This window comes from Ceratosolen solmsi, unplaced genomic scaffold, assembly GCF_000503995.2.
Source record: "Ceratosolen solmsi marchali unplaced genomic scaffold, CerSol_1.0 scaffold39, whole genome shotgun sequence".
NCBI classification, from domain to species: domain Eukaryota; kingdom Metazoa; phylum Arthropoda; class Insecta; order Hymenoptera; family Agaonidae; genus Ceratosolen; species Ceratosolen solmsi.
Window position 1 is genome coordinate 3,145,320 of NW_011948433.1, and position 16,707 is coordinate 3,162,026.

Sequence of the window (16,707 nt, forward strand, 5' to 3'; positions counted from 1 at the left end):
CAAATCGGAAGTCAACGTTAATGTCAGCTAAAGCAATTGCAATGTTTTTATCAACGTTTGCCATAATTTCAAATTCAAATTATACTTTTTAAGATTGGATATGAAGGGAAAGATTTTTCACAGCTGATAAATAAATATTTCCGGATATGTACTGAAAATCGATTAAATCACACGATTAGTGTGTAATTTGAGATAATGACATTAAATGAGATAAAGTTGAATTTAACGGCGACGGGAGTTTATATGTGAATTGTACATCATAAGCGAAATCGTAACCTACTAATTAAATTCACGACTGGAAAGGCGGGATTAATATAATTATTTTCCTCATAAGACACGAGGCTACATATAACTGTATAAATAATACATTTGGATGTGAAGTTTAATAGATATTACCTAAATTATGTGTACCGGGGACAGAGTTGGCTGCCAATTAAAATCATTATCGATTAGAAATATCTGTGAAATTAATATGTAATATAATAATATTCTTTGAGCCTAGGAGTTTATAAAAATTTTCGCGCCTATAAAAGCGAACGATATACAATGTTAGATAAATTACTTTACTACTAATTCACTATAAGTCTAATGTTTTGAAATAAATTCAATTACATTATCATACTCATTCGCCTGTCTTACCCAATACAATTAAGCAATGCAGGATTTTTTAAGATTCATTTTATTAATTAATTTTTCGATTGTTGTTGTTGTTGTTGTTGTTGTTGTTGTTGTTGTTGCTATTTAACCATTAGCGCAATTTGCACGTAAATTCATAATGCAATGCGCGAAATATATAAAAGATAACTTTATAATGACGTTTTCATTGATTTATGACTTTTTGATTCCAGACGCTTTGGAAGTGGAAGAGAGCCGTTATGATTATTCTTCGTTATTCGCGCCAGTGAATTCACTCTTATCACTTATTTATCCACAATCTTCGCCTCAGTCATCTTACGAACCGTATTTGCAGTCGCAGAGGTAAATATTAATTGAGAGGGAAAAAAATTTCCATATATATAATCATTACATCATAACAATAAGAGTAATAATTAATTCGCTGTTAACGGTGATAAAATGAACTTTGCACGAGAATAAAACTGTGCGCCGCCTACCACCATACAATTATGGTGAAAGTTAAATGTAGAAAATTATTTTTAATACTTACTGTTAATTGCGTTGTTAAAATTTCGATAATATACCACTGAAAAATAAATGAATCTCAATGTACTTACGTGTATTTAACTACAGGCTACTCCGCTAAAATTAAGATTTCACTTACTTCTATACATTCATATTTTTTACTTATTTACTTGTTTAATTTATTGCAAAAATATATTTGATTTGTGCGATAAATGGAGATTTCGCTCGGATAATTGTTTCACGTAGACGCACTTGAGTTACCAAGATACCGTTGCAATTCAATCGAGTATCTAAATTTCTGAATTTGATTATAAATGTAGACTCGTTTTCAAAATTACAGCTGGTACAGACGTACTGCAGGAGGCTGTTTCAATCATTTGACTCTACACTCACGTGCGCTTCACATTCAAATTTTAATCTCCATTTGAATATTATCTATCCGCATTAATATCGGCATCGTGATTTGCTACGTGTGCATTTTCACACGCGAAAAGTGTGCAAAAAAAAAAAAAAAAAAACATAAAAAAAAAAAATACCTTCACTCGGTGAGGTATTTTTATCTGTGTTTCAAACAACACAAACTCTATGTTGCTCACGCCGTTGTTCGGCGAATGGAAAGCGACGGATAACTTTAATACGGTCGATTCCCGTGTGTAAAAGAGCCGTAAATCAAAACAATGTCTGCGTGCCGATGCATGGCAATATCATGATCTCCATTATCTATTGCGTTCGTCCTTTCTCTTTCCATTACCGTCCTTTCTCTTTAACCATCACGATATTTTTCGCTTATTCTGTTAGTTTAATAAACAAAAAGGCTTGTGACGAAAGTGCAATCGATCTATTTAAACCAAAACAAAAAAAAAAAAAAACAAAAAAAAAACAAACAAACTCATTTATTTGCCTGCGGTTTACATGAGTTTTTAATATAATGACCATATGGTCGGGAGCAATTACGTCAAAAGTAGTCTTCAATGAGCGAAAGAAACGCATTATTGTATGGTTATAGTATAATGTAAAAATTATTCTTAACTCGCGTGTTTTTACTATTTCAGAAAATAGGTTTTTAAAGCAAATAGAAGCTACAATATTGCGCACTATGCTCTTTGGACAAAAGTAAGCTACTGAAAATACAGCATTCAATGAAAATTCTCATGAAAAAGTGCTTTAATTTATTGTCATAAGCCATAATTATAATCAAAATCTAAGTAGAATTTCTTCAAAACCAACACATATACACGAATAGGTCACCCAATATAACAAACATTCTTAGAATAAAATGATCGGAAATTGATTTTCTATCCCATTCAAGGACTTACTTTATTTTATTCGGTGCTGCGATTATTTATTTAAAGTGGACAAATTTATCGCAATTTATCGAGTTGCATAAAAATTCACAATCCGTCTCTCCTGCGAGCGGAGAGAAAGCGTTTTTGTTAATGCGGAAAAAACGGGCCGCGATGATCACGTTTGCATATCACGTGCCATTACTCGGCTACGGATTTTCCTGGCTAAGCATAATATCACCCTGGACACGTTAGAAACGTAGAAACCTGTTTTCCATAGATAATTTCAGCGAATACACATAACCAATGGTCCAAGATTGCGCTAAGAATGGAAAGTATTATTGCGCGTCAGGATAAGGAAACGCGACTGGCGCTTAAACTAAAGAGAGGATCGTTCTAAGATTTAGTGATAATACCATATAGAAACAAGTCGCGCCGATATTATACATTAATTGCATAATAATTTCGTCGTCGGTGAGAAATATTTAAGACATTAAATATGCCATTGGACGTGACAATAATACTCGTAAGTCGCCAACTGATAAATCCCGTAGGCAGTCAGTGCCTGAATCGGTACGATTAATGTAATCGCAGTTCCGATAGCCTGGATCAATCTACGATCCAAGGTCCGCGAATTGACGTCGCCGATGTTTGTTTATCCGGCAATCACGAGTTTTCCGGCGGGGCATCGCGTCCTCACTCGCGTAATAACAGCCCAGGCGCTCTCCTCGGCCGGAGCTTCGCCACGAGATAAAACCTTTCGCCGCGCTCCCATTACCAATTTGGGTATATCGCAGCGTGCGGCGGTCCACGGGAATCGGGAATCGCTTTCCCGTGGCGAGCGGTCCGTGTTTTTGCTCTCGCTCTCGTAGTCGGCGCCCTGTCCCAGGAGTCCCTCGCTCCCTCGGCCGTACGCGCGGGCGCGCAAAAAAACTGCTACCCGCGCGTCAAGAGTGCCAGGCACTTTTCACCGGTCGGTTACGATTTACGGCGTTTTATCGACCTGGCCTCGTTACGCGGGAGTGGAAATGTCTGACGATGACTCACGGAAGTCTTTGTCTACGTCGCGCTCAAATTTTCACGCCCCTTGCTTCGTTTGCGCGTGAATTTCATTACGGCCGCTGCGAGAAACTCGGCTTTTTCAACGAGGCGCTACGCGCGGACTTTAAACGGTTTTCTCGGCTTCGCTATTTTGCTATTCGCTGGCGAGCGGCAAAATAAACGAGAAACGAGCGAGCCGGTCCGCTCCGATGTGGCGTCAATTTGCGCTTTCGGTAAATATTTTATCGTCGATTAGATACTACGTAGGTACTGCGTAAAGCACTTTCGTTATTAAGATCATTAGGGAAACCTGCTCGGGACAGCGTAAGAAATTGCGCAGACGGTGTTTGAAGTCGGCCTAAAGAGATTAAATAAACTAATAAGAATTTAATTTTGAAAGTTGATTTTCCGACAAAGATAAATGGTGCTATTATATTGGGATTACGTCTGATTGTTCGCAAAGTAAAAAGAGCTGCAGTTATCCACCTTATTGGTCGTTACCGTCGAAATTATCGGGTGCATTATATCTTGGGAATAAGAGCGGCGAACGGTCGATCTTAATATCCATCGACGGAGCATTTTTCTCTTCTCCTCCAACCATCGTGTCCTACACCTTTCAAGTCAGCCATTCAACGCTCGCTCGCAATCACTTAAAATCACCGTCCACCCCGTCAATCAACAACACGCGCTAATGTCACTAACCATACCACCACTCGTAATACCAACAATAATAACGCAAATCTCTATGCCCCGTGTGTCTGTCTGTCTGTCTGTCTCTCTGTGTGTGTGTGTGTGTGTGTGTTCGTGTCTGTGTGTGTGTGTGTGTATAGAAACTTGGTGTACGAGCAGCCGTCCACCCAGGATGCCCCGAAGCCATTGGCGAACTGCGGCCAGAACTTGGTTCCGAATTGCCAAGCGTCGCGCTACCGCAGCTACGACGGTTCCTGCAACAACAAGCACTACCCCTCCTGGGGCATGGCCAACACCAAGTACTCGCGCCTCCTGCCCGCCAATTACGCCGACAGTAAGTCTACTATCTATACCTTACACTCTCTTCCTTCAACTCAGCGGACTCGCGGACGCTGTCGGTGCGTTTGATTAATGATCACTTCGCTGATGGTTTGCCCTATTATGTCGGCCAACGAATCCTTTGTACTGGGCGTTCGAATTGCATATCGCGTTGCTTGTTACGAGGAAGACAATGGCGAATATGATATCGGGAATAATAATTCATTGGGACGGCCGAGTCTCTAATTTATCGAGATACACTTAATTAACGAATAACAAACGTCGAGGCGCGAGATTAAGAGGTGATTTTTGAAAATATATTGATTCTGCATCGTTGGCGTTTACGTGTAAATTGCGTGTAAATAATTAAATCGTACTCTCAAAAATTAAGCAATATTATCATTACACGTAAGTGTTTGCTCCACGAATACGTAGATTCCATTAGAGCATGTTTGTTTCCCTTTTTTATATATACTTTATATATTTATATATTTTTATTTATACTTTAAGCGGTGAATAATCGAAATTGCATGCACATTTATACCACATTATACATTATACATGAATTAGGAGGAGAGAAAAAGAGAGCAAAAAATATACATCGAACGCTCTCTCTCTCTCTCTCTCTCTCTCTCTCTCTCTCTCTCTCTCTCTCTCTCTCTTATTTAAATTTTCTAGAATTGGTGACAAGTGGAGTGCGGACAAATGCGTTCGCTTAAAATTGCGAGCAAACGTGAATAAAAGACATTCGCCACCAAAGACCACGTGCTTTTCACTGGCTCGCATAAAGCTACTCGCATTGCGAAATATGTAATAAATCCATATAAGCACGCAAAATAAATCTGAAACGAGCAGAGCCGGTGAATAAAATAATCATCAATTAAAATGACGACAGATCACGTTACTTCCCACTTGGAATTACACGTAGCCAACTGTCACGCGGAAGAGGGTCGAGCGTTTTTTTTTTTTTTGTTTTGTCCCTCCGCGCTGTGGGAGGCAAACGTATCCCATGAGCCGTCCGCACGCGATCCGCACGAGACTAGAATCGCTAACGAAAATTACGACTAGCGATCTTCCGTCGATAGCCACGGCTTACATTGTATGTGTGGCTGGCGGGATTTTTCGTCACGGTCGCACATGCGATGCTCGTTACTCCTTGGTAATTATGCCATGCGCCGTTATGTCACGTGCGTGATCCCATTCGCGCTACTTGGTAAGACTACGTAAAGCGCGCGATCGTCCTCGGTTTCCCTTATTCCAGCCGCTTGACAGAATTGCCGAGGGTCTATGTCGAAATTGTAATTACCGGCTGTTTAACTAGCCTGCAATACTCGGTGTCTGACAAATTTTACTGGATAATTGTTGCCTAAGCGAGTGAATTGTTTGCGTAGTGCTGAAACTTGAGATATAATTCGACGGGGATTTTGACATTCGCAGTATTCAGCACAATAGAGTGTGTGTAAACGTCAAGTTATTGTTAAGGATCGTAATGAATATGTGTTGAACAATCGTTAAGGTCGAGCGTTACGGTAACCGGACGAATAGGAAACGAATTTTCATTTTTACTTACTATGAGTATAAGGTAGCGAGTAATATATTCAAGTAATTAAACTGTAAACTGTATTTTTGCAATATATAAAAAATTAATGATTGCGGGTGTAGGCAATTAAAATGAAAATTTTTAACTTTTCATGTTTATTCTAGTATCTCCAGGTATTGATAGGCGATTAATAATATCACAATAATACGAGCTTATCATATCCTAGACTAGGCAAAATAATTCCTCACGCCTATAGAAAATCTATTATCTACTTCAAACATATTTGATATTGCGAGGGCAATTTATTTGATGAGATTAATGAATTGTGGCGCGGTTAAAGCGGACGCGCGCGCATACGCATAAAACATCTCGCGAATGTACGACACTTTAAAAATTATGGTATTTATTCGGATATCACGCGATTGTTATATCAATACGCGTTAATGTATATACTAATAATTTTATGTGAACGCACGATTAATCTAGTTGAGTGAGATATATGCGCACGTATAATAACGAAAAATCATAACTATATCGCTTTATTATCGCTTACGCGTATACTTACGTACGTCTAAGAAAAGTATCGTAAAACATTTAATTTATCAATCGTTGAGTGGGGCTCTAGAAATGTGCTTCCGGTATATTGATTTAAACGTGCGCGTTAATGCATCTCGCGAAAAATCAACAGCAGCGTTAGTATTCGAGATAAATTGCAGGTAAAACGGTAATTAATACAATGTCTGAAGTATTTAAGTGCTTTATCAATATCTCAATTATCCGCAAAACTTTGTGGTGGAGCCAGGGGGAGCGCCGCTTGTCCCCTCCTCCTTGCTTAAGCGACAATACGTCGCTCAATCAACATAAAAATGAGAATAAGGATGAAAGAGAGGATGAGGAGGATGAAAGAGAGGATGAGTAGGATGAGGAGGATGAGGAGGAGGAGGAGGATGAGAAGGAGGAGGAGGAGTATAAGGAGAAGGAGAATGATAAATAATGATCAACGGCACCTGACTTTCAGACATTCACGAGCCGCCAGTGTCCAAGAGTGGCAATCCCCTGCCGAACGCCCGTGTGGTGAGCTATACTCTCTTCCCGGACATCGACATCCAAGACCAAAAGTGGACTCTCCTCGCCATGCAATGGGGGCAGATTATGACGCACGACATGGGCATGATAGATGGAACCACCCAATCGAGTAAGCAATTTCATACGCGATGCCGCACCACGACAATGCGCGTCTATCGCGCGGGCGCTTCTCCTTCGACCCCTAAATGACTGATTCCTTTGTGCCCCGAAGAGTGCGTCCGATATCGTGGGCGTACGCCAAATGTACGGGGACTCGATACTTTTGACGCGCTCTTTCATCGTCGGTTATTGATTGCTCGACGAGACAACAATGACGTCGACGACGACGACGACGACGACGACGACGCCCGCCAAGAGATATTGTTAAGCTCGCTTCTTAAGGCCGGATTCTCTCGGCCTCCTCTTGTTTAACGGCGTTTTTCTTTTTCTCTTTTCTTTGCCTTTTCTTTATTCTTTCATTCTGTTCGGTTATTTTAAGAGGATCGTCCAGAGGCACGAAGAAATCTCGTTCGCGAGAATTTGGCACGTTTATCCAGGCATTGGGGGAGGATGGATACATCGAGAGGATGTCGAGTATTAATTCAAAGCGTCAATTTTTTTAAAATGAATTTTGTTAATTGGCCCTCTTGTTGGCCTCTTTCAATTCGTTCGCGACAATGAAAATGTTAAGTCGAATTTCATGGCAACGATAAGCTCCGAGAATTGCGAATTTATTGTGTAAACGGGAGTGGAAAATCAAGGGGGAGGGGGGAATGTTTTGCCGAGAAAACGGCTTAGAAAGTACACGGCGAATTGCAAAGAAAGCAGTTTAAATACGATAGTTGGCATTTTCAATTTAGAATAAGCCCGCGCGCTGCGATAATTTCTTTTTTAAACGTGGTATTTTGAATTTCGTGGCCTTTGGAAAAACTCGATTGTCGCGGTTATTTCATATCTTCGTCTTTAGCCACGAATATTCATAATATCGATTTGTCAGTTATACGCGTGAAACTTTCGTCGCCTCGGCTCGTTACGTCTTTATGGCATACGTGATGCGGCTCGCACGACAACCACGAGCGACTACTCGCCCGCCCGACAGACACAGCAAATAGTTACAACTGTAATAATTAATCAGCGATCGAGCATTATGAGTGCCATAACCGGAAATCAATTTCAGAGGCCCATGCAACGCAGTGTTGTACGAACGAAGGACGATTAATAAGGCAGGCATTAAGCAGCCCCTTATGTTATCCAATTTTAATACCTCTTAACGATCCAGTTTACTCGAAGGATAGGCAGCAATGTCGCAATTTTGTCCGCAGTACGACTGACCTGGACCGAGGTTGTTCATCTGGATATCAACCAGCCGAACAGGTTCGCGTTTTATAGCAAAATTACTTTTTAATTGTTAATTAGAGTAATCAATTGCGAATTCATAATTGTTCGCATTTACCATATCAAGATACTGGATGCACGTTTTTACTAAACAAATTAATCATTAACATAGCGTTAAAGCAACTTTTAACGGAAAATGAAAAATATTAACCGGAAAAGTGCTTTCTCATTTGCTGTGTAATTTCCTATGGCTGTTACTAGCTCGTTTAACGCGGCTAATAAATATTCTTTATCTTTAGTACTTGTCATATTAAGTATTTATTATTCGATGAGTGAAAATAATTTTTTCTTTTTCTTCCAGATAGTTTTCAAAATTTCCTCGACCTACATTAATTTTATTACATTACATATTATTCATTCCAAATTATCTCATATTATATTACTAAGCCATTCGTTTGCATTAATGCTGTACTTATGACGAAGTTTAGCAGTTTTCGTTATGCTAAGCTAATAAAGTAATTAGACTTTCTACGGATAAATTACGAATTACATAATTCCCATGCTTTCGTAATTAGGAATTTTAACGTTTGATAATGAAGAAAATGCTAATGATAAATGTTATAATATATAAATAACAAAATTAATAAACGCCTGACAATGAAACTTTAATTACTTGATAATAATGTAAGTAGCACTGGATCACGATAGGAGAGGCAAACGATGGAAGAAAAAAAAAATAATGAAAATATTTTATCAGTGTTCGATATTCCAAAATCCTTTTCACATTTAATAGCTATTTTACGATAAACTTTTACCGTCATCCACCGATTGACAATAATTATCTTAAATATTTTATTCGTTGATTAACAACGATTGCTATTAGAAACGACTTATTATTACTGAAAAATATTTTATTCTCATTGAACGACTACATCGCACTGAAAGGGGATATTATTTTTTCGTTTATAAATCGACGAATACCATTCAATGATTACGGATAAAGGGATGCTCACAATCTTGTTATAATATAATGATGAGAGTATATGGGATATCGCTGAAATTAACAAGAAAATCGATTATCAGTTGACAGTCGTATCGCACTTTTTGGATCTCTCCATTATTTACGGCTCGAGCAACAACATCGCTGCAAGTCTACGTGCTGGTGTTGGTGGTCGTTTGGTCGTCAATGTGAATAAAAATCGAGAATATCTACCACATGCCACCAACAAGAGCAACTCATGCGACATTTCTAACGAAGCTGAAATATGCTACGCATCAGGTACATTAAATTATTCCTTTTATAATCCAAACGATACTTTCGTTATTCGCTAACATTATTGTTATTATCATTATCATTATTATTATCATTATTATCATCATCATCATCATTATTATTATTATTATCATTATCATTATTATTATTATTATTATTATTATCATTATTATTATTATCATTGTTATTATTATTATAGGCGCCTGTCTGTAATGTGTGCCATAATTTTTCATACACTGGCTTTTAATCAAAATGAAAGATAAAAATGAGAATTCATAATATAGTCTAATGCTTATTTAGTAAAACTTTCAATTACACAATTCTATTATGACTTACGGCTTAATTTGCTAATTTACATGGCGCATTTCATTGCTTGTAGTGTTTTAAATATTATCTGATTTTTTTTAAATGCAATTATTAGTGCGATCTTCGTATGATAGATCAATATGCTCGATCTTCTTAACAACATATATTAATTTAATAAATTGTATTTTATAAATCTTATAATTATATATTAAAAATTTATTTAATTATTTATTCAATAATATTTAATAAATATTTATTATTATTTAATAAATAAATAATTATTTATTTAAAAATTTATATATTATTAAGATCGATGACTTAATTAATGGAAATTTATTTCATAAAAAGCGCCATTCATCGTTTCAGCCGTATTTTTTTTTTTTTTTTTTTTTTTTTTTTTTTTTTTTTATTATTTAATTAGGAAAATATATAATGGGATTTTAAGAGCAATATTGCAGAATAATTCATTAAGTTATCGATCGCAGAGTCAATGGTTTTTGTCGTATTAATAAAGCAGTTCAGTCAGTTTATGATACACATATTTCTAGGTAAAAAATACGCATTTGTTTTATGGATTGGATATATTAAAACTGCATCTAAAATTTATTATCTACGATTAAGTTTATATTGTACCACTTTCAAATAACTTTATTGAGGAAGTCTTGCTCACATAAAACGTGCGAAGAAAGAAAGTTATATTTAAATTTAATTACATTACTTCCCCATTATTTTTTCTTTTCTGCTTTTTAATAAATTAATGCACTTACTTTGCATTGTACATTTTTATCTGTCTAATAAATTAATATAACATAATAACATAATATATAATGGTTGCTTGTGTTAAAAATTATTACGTTGTATACTTTAAGATAATAGTACTATTAGGTGAAAATGAATTAAATATTTCATTCAATTAGCAATTTGTTTTCATCTAATTAATTATATAAGCATGTTTATGAATATGTTGATAAATCAGATAATGCATTCAATTAATATTATAAATTGTATGAAATTCGGAGATAAAGAAATGTGACGCAATCCGGAAGGTTAGCGTTTCTATGTATTAAGTCATTGAATTAAGATCGAATTAAGAATGTCATAAATATTCTACTTTATCTAGAATATAACGAAACAAATTTATTATAATAACGATATAATTAATGTGTAATATCTATATGTATCATCTGTAATAACTATATCTACATATATTATTTCAAACATTATAACTTGCATACTTTTATAATTAAATGCACAATTTATCGGAAAAAGTTTAAGAACGACGTTTTTACTGCATGCTATTTGTATTTTTTGTACGATATGTATGTTAAAAATTTCTCTTTCCTCTTCCTTATTGACAAACAGTTAAGATTCTTTCTTACATAGATGCAAAAACTAGAGCGTACGACATTCCTGCGTAATTAATAGCTTTTTTTTTTTTTTTATCATTTTGAAAACATAAATATATTCTGCTACAATAATGGGTATTATAGGTACAAATATTTATTCTGAAACAAAATTTTATTGGGAAATCGATCGTTAATCGTAATTAAAAAAAAAAAAAAAAAAAAAAAAAAAAAAAAAACTAAATTATTTATTTATTTTTTTTTAATTTTCATGATTAAACTTAAACGATTACATTTCGTATCAAATTAAAATCTACATTAAATTAAACGAGTATTTTTATTATGCAACTATAAACTATAAATTATGGAATGATATGTATAAATAATTATAAACATAAATATTTGAAAAGTCATCTACGATCAGCAGTAAAAATTGAACAAACCAAAAGTATTTCTTTTATATGCAATTTATAAAAGGGACAATAAAATCAATGACTAATTATATACAATAGAAGCCATATAGATTTATAAAAGAGTTTTAATATTAATGCTAACATTATTTACAAGTGAATTTTCTATATAATTAAATAAGTTTTGAGATTCAAAAGCAATTTAATCAACTTGGGAAATAAAATAATAACTTATATTTCAAATCAATGCATAAGCATCAATGTTATGAGTTTAATCATACTAAATAAATAAAATCAGTAAATTTATATAAATCCATAAGAAACATGTAATTAGTTAATCGCTACAACTCGTTTTCATATAAATTTCGAAATAACGTCGGTTGTAATGTACAGTTAAATTATCTGTGTAACTGAATAACTCGTGAATAAATGTCCTCGTGTCCTTTACTTGCAGTTTCAATAACGTTCACGTTACATCATAAAAGCAGCGACTTGTTATTTCTTATGGCTCTGAAAAAATCGCATAACACAATACATAAAGTCAAAATGGATTGTTCCAAATATAATGGTTATGTCCACCTTATAAAGTTTAGAAACAATAAAATCTAATTAACCGAATGCGCGTGAATCTGAAATTCAGAATATGTAATGTTTCATGCTTGGAATTATTAAGTAGCATTTAGTTACGAAAATTTCTTTAATTGGCAAATCTGTTTGACATTTCACTTCATTTCGAGCAAGTATTTTATATAATAATTTTATACTTCTTGCTAAATTATGATGGCATTTTCTTTATGATAATTAAAACTATCCAGAATCTTATGTTTATGAGTCATTAGCTTATAATTTATTACGAAACGTGTTTTATTTAATCTAGCTTTTCATGTATTGTTATTCTTGGTATTTTTAGTAATACGTTCGTGTTCAAAGAAAAGTATTAAGAAATCGTGTGCTTTGAAAAAAAATCCATGAAAATTATTTCGATTTAAATAGCGATTACAACTAATTATGCTTTGTTTTTATTTCAAACGGTTTCTTAGTCGCGTATGCAGATTTTTACGATTTCACAATATTTTTGTAAGATCTTAACGCAAGAAAAAAAAACGATTAATAGCCACGCAACAATTCGCAATGGAGATGAAAAGAAAAATTCGGCTAATTGTAAAATTCAAACGATTGCACTGCTCGCTCAGAGCCATTATCTCATCTCCCCTTTTGGATAAATAATCAAGTATCTATTTGAAATTTAATATAAATCACTACTGAATTAAACTATGCAATGGAATATTTGTACGGATTGGCGGATATGAAGTTTACTGAGTTTTCAATGAATTTTGTAGGTGACGCTCGAGTCAATCAAAACCCACAGCTGACGATTTTACACTTGATGCTGCACAGAGAACACAATCGTATAGCCAAGGAACTCGCCCTATTGAATCCCCATTGGAGCGACGAAACAATTTTCCAAGAGACAAGGAGATTAACTATTGCCATACATCAACAAATCTCGTATTACGAGTGGCTTCCGATATTCATAGGTGAGTTGCGGCTCGTACGTTATTAAAATATTTTCATTTCGCCCTTTTCCGATTGCCGACTCTGTACAATAAATGTCTATCTTAATAATTCACGCATCAAGGTCGCTAATTATCTATCTTATTCGACGATTTTATTTGCAAAGAGTTGAAATTTCAATTATTATGTTGCTTTGATTGGAAATATTACGAATAAGCATAAATAAGCACGTATAATGGGGAGAGAAGAAAATCATAACTTTCGAGCATCTAACATTCTGCAAATTTAATTACTTTTCTGCTACATCGTCCAATATATACTTATCGATCAGTAATGTTTTTATAAATATTTTTAACACTTTTTTACTTTAACTCGAAACATTATTGATTACAATGTCGTATTACAAAATATTTAAATAAACTAATTAATTTTTTAAACTATGACATTTAAAGGGCATCTGTAAATATCCTATGTAATTGTCTATTTTCTTCTTCCCATTTTTTTTCTTCTTCTCTACTTTAGGAAAGCAAAATTCGTACAATCGTAGAATTCTGTACAGTACTCAAGGCTGGGTCAATGATTACGATGCCACTGTAAATCCCAGTACACTTAACGAGCACTCGAACGCCGCTTTCCGTTACTTCCACTCTCTCATTGCCGGTAGATTACTGTAAGTAAATACCTACCTTAACATTATCTTGTTAGTGCGATCGTGTTTTTTTGCTCGATGAATTATCAATGAAAATGGAGTTTCGTCGACAAATTGGCTTGGCAATTTATTGACTCGACAGCAGATCGTCGGAAGAATTTAACGAGATTTTAAATAACAATATCAATCTACGCAACACGCATTATCTGCAAAATATCAAATTCGACATAACTTTTCACGCCAATTTCAAAATACACGCGCATCCCTTTTCGAACCTTGTAATCCCCCCCCTCCCCCCCCCCCCCACCCCAATATCCCCCTCTCCCATTCCCCTCTCCCCCGCCCAACCTACCACCCGATCATCAATCCCCATTCATACACTGCACACTCCACCCCACACCATCCCAACTCGTCCTCACGGCATAATAAGGCATCGCAATATATAACAATGTCGATTCAAGCATTAACTTTAATTGGAACTGTAGCGTTTCGCTAAAATGACGCTGACGTCGTTATTCCAATATTGGACGACACGCAAGCAAAGGACGAGGCGATCGACACGGGAATTTTAAATTACGAGAATCGGAAATAATTTGCGCCCCGTCAATGTGTCGATATTCTCCGATCGACACGAGCGTCCATTCAACCAATCGAATAATTAATTGCCAAAGGCTCTTTACTCGCGCTCTCCTTCTGCAGTTTGGTGGACGAGCACCGTTTCTCCTACACGTACAACGCCCTGAGGCTGAGCGATCACTTTAACCGGCCGGCGGTGATCGAGGAGGACGACAACCTGGACAAACTGACGAGGGGCATGGCCTTCCAGCCTCAGGAGGCGAGCGACCAATGGTTCGACAGCGAGGTAACGGGCCGCTCTAGGCTGCCACCAGCACGAGAATCCTGACCGCTTGGCTTACCTCTCGTTTCAGATAACGAATTACCTGTTCAGAAACGGTCGAAAATTGGGCGACGATCTGCGGGCGATCGACGTACAGAGGAACCGGGACCACGGCCTCGCCACTTACAACGATTATCGCGCTTACGCGAAGCTACCTAAGGCCAACAAGTGGAGCGACTTCGGCGACGTCATCAGTCCGGAGGTTCTTATCGGCCACTGCCGGCCCTCCCGGCACCCACACTCCACCCCGTCCTTCTCTATTTCAATTCACGGCTCGCCGCCACTAACGCTTTAACGCTTTGTCACTCCGTAGAACATTCAAAGGCTCGTGCAGCTGTACGAGAGTCCCGAGGACGTGGACCTGACAGTGGGTGGGTCGCTCGAGCGCCACGTCGACGGCACCCTCGTTGGACCGACCTTCCTCGACATCTTGACCGAGCAGTTCTGGAGGACGAGGGTCGGCGATCGCTTCTGGTACGAGACCGGAGATCCCGATATCGCCTTTACAATTGGTGGGTGGAGTGCGATGCGGGTGCCTCAGCGGCTCCCATTGTTTTATAATTAAATTTCTAATCTGCGAGTCGATGCCAAGCGCTCGAGCACAATTGATTTCTAATTGGATTTACTTTCTCGGCTTGTAAAAACGTCGCTACCGGTATTCCCTGCTCCGTCTCTGTAGTCGCGAATTGTTTGCCCGCGCTGGCGTTCGAATACGATGCGCGCCTGGCAAAATCAAAATAATCCCATTGAACATCGAGGATGTTAATTTGCGCGTGGAGGGACGTTAATTGAAACTGCGGATAGATGATTGTCGTGATTGAGCATCGATTTCAGCGTGGCAATATTGTTCTTACAAGTGCTGTTACTACAATGTCATTATGCTTTCCTTAAAATTTTTTCATAAAAATTTAATAACTATCGTATAATTCACAAATGTGGAGAGGCATGTTGTACGAATAATATATATGCTCGGTATTGACACGATGATTATTCGTATTTGATATTATTAGTAACGATTATTAGTAAGGGGAGCTTATGATTGCGAGTAGAATGAAATTTCTTCGTTCTTACGTGACGTTTAGCGGGAGCCGACAACTCGTAAATGATTATTAAATTTCTAGAGCAACTTACTGAAATCCGTAAGGCCAGTATCTCTAGGCTATTCTGCGACAACGGAGACGAGATTCACCTAATGCAGCTACGAGGCTTCGAACAGGTCTCACAAACGTAAGGATAACCATAAGGCTAAGTTGAAGTTTGTTGCATTATTGCAAATTGTAAATGACGCGTTAATTATATCTTTAACCGTTGTTTTACAGAAATCCACTAACGAGGTGCGACAACATTCCGTCTATAAACTTGAATTTATGGAAGGACATTCAAACGTCACCGCCAACCTCGCCGCTACCGACGCCCCCGATCCAGGGACAGACGTGGACGATACTACCATCCACATGGCTACTTCCATGGCGTCAATAATCCAAGTTTTGTTAAATATTTAAAATTTAGGAAAGTGAATACGCCTGCCCGAGAATTGCGCTTGACCATATACGCTATTGTCATTTCACGTATATCATCATTTCATAATCAAAGTGTAATTATTGTACATTAAAACAAATTGTTTAAACTTTGATATACATATGCATATACATGGCTGGGTGTGTGTGTGTGTGTGTGTGTGTGTGTGTGCGCGTGTGTGTGATAAGTTTATTATGAGTGCATATGTAGATAATATTATGACATTAGCGGACCGTTTAATCCAAACGAGATCTCGTTAATATATCCTATACATTTGTACTACTTTCGCATAAAAAAATTGTATTATTAATTGTAATCAGTTGACATATTGTTATCTGAAATTTTTTCTCTTCTCTTGTTTCTATGTTCTATTTTTTTTTTTT

At 36.7% G+C, this 16,707-nt stretch overlaps 1 protein-coding gene across 1 annotated transcript; it reads left to right on the forward strand.

Annotated features, from left to right (window-relative positions):
• The first annotated feature begins 811 nt into the window (after window positions 1-811).
• On the forward strand, window positions 812-16,360 carry LOC105364637 (peroxidase). Its single transcript, XM_011502615.1, has 12 exons — window positions 812-978; window positions 4,295-4,488; window positions 7,031-7,207; window positions 8,255-8,451; window positions 9,496-9,691; window positions 13,085-13,282; window positions 13,782-13,929; window positions 14,608-14,770; window positions 14,838-15,008; window positions 15,120-15,318; window positions 15,928-16,033; window positions 16,126-16,360. The coding sequence occupies exons 1-12, from the start codon at window positions 812-814 to the stop codon at window positions 16,283-16,285; spliced, it is 2,076 nt and encodes a 691-aa protein (XP_011500917.1). The 3' UTR covers window positions 16,286-16,360.
• The last annotated feature ends 347 nt before the right edge of the window (window positions 16,361-16,707 follow it).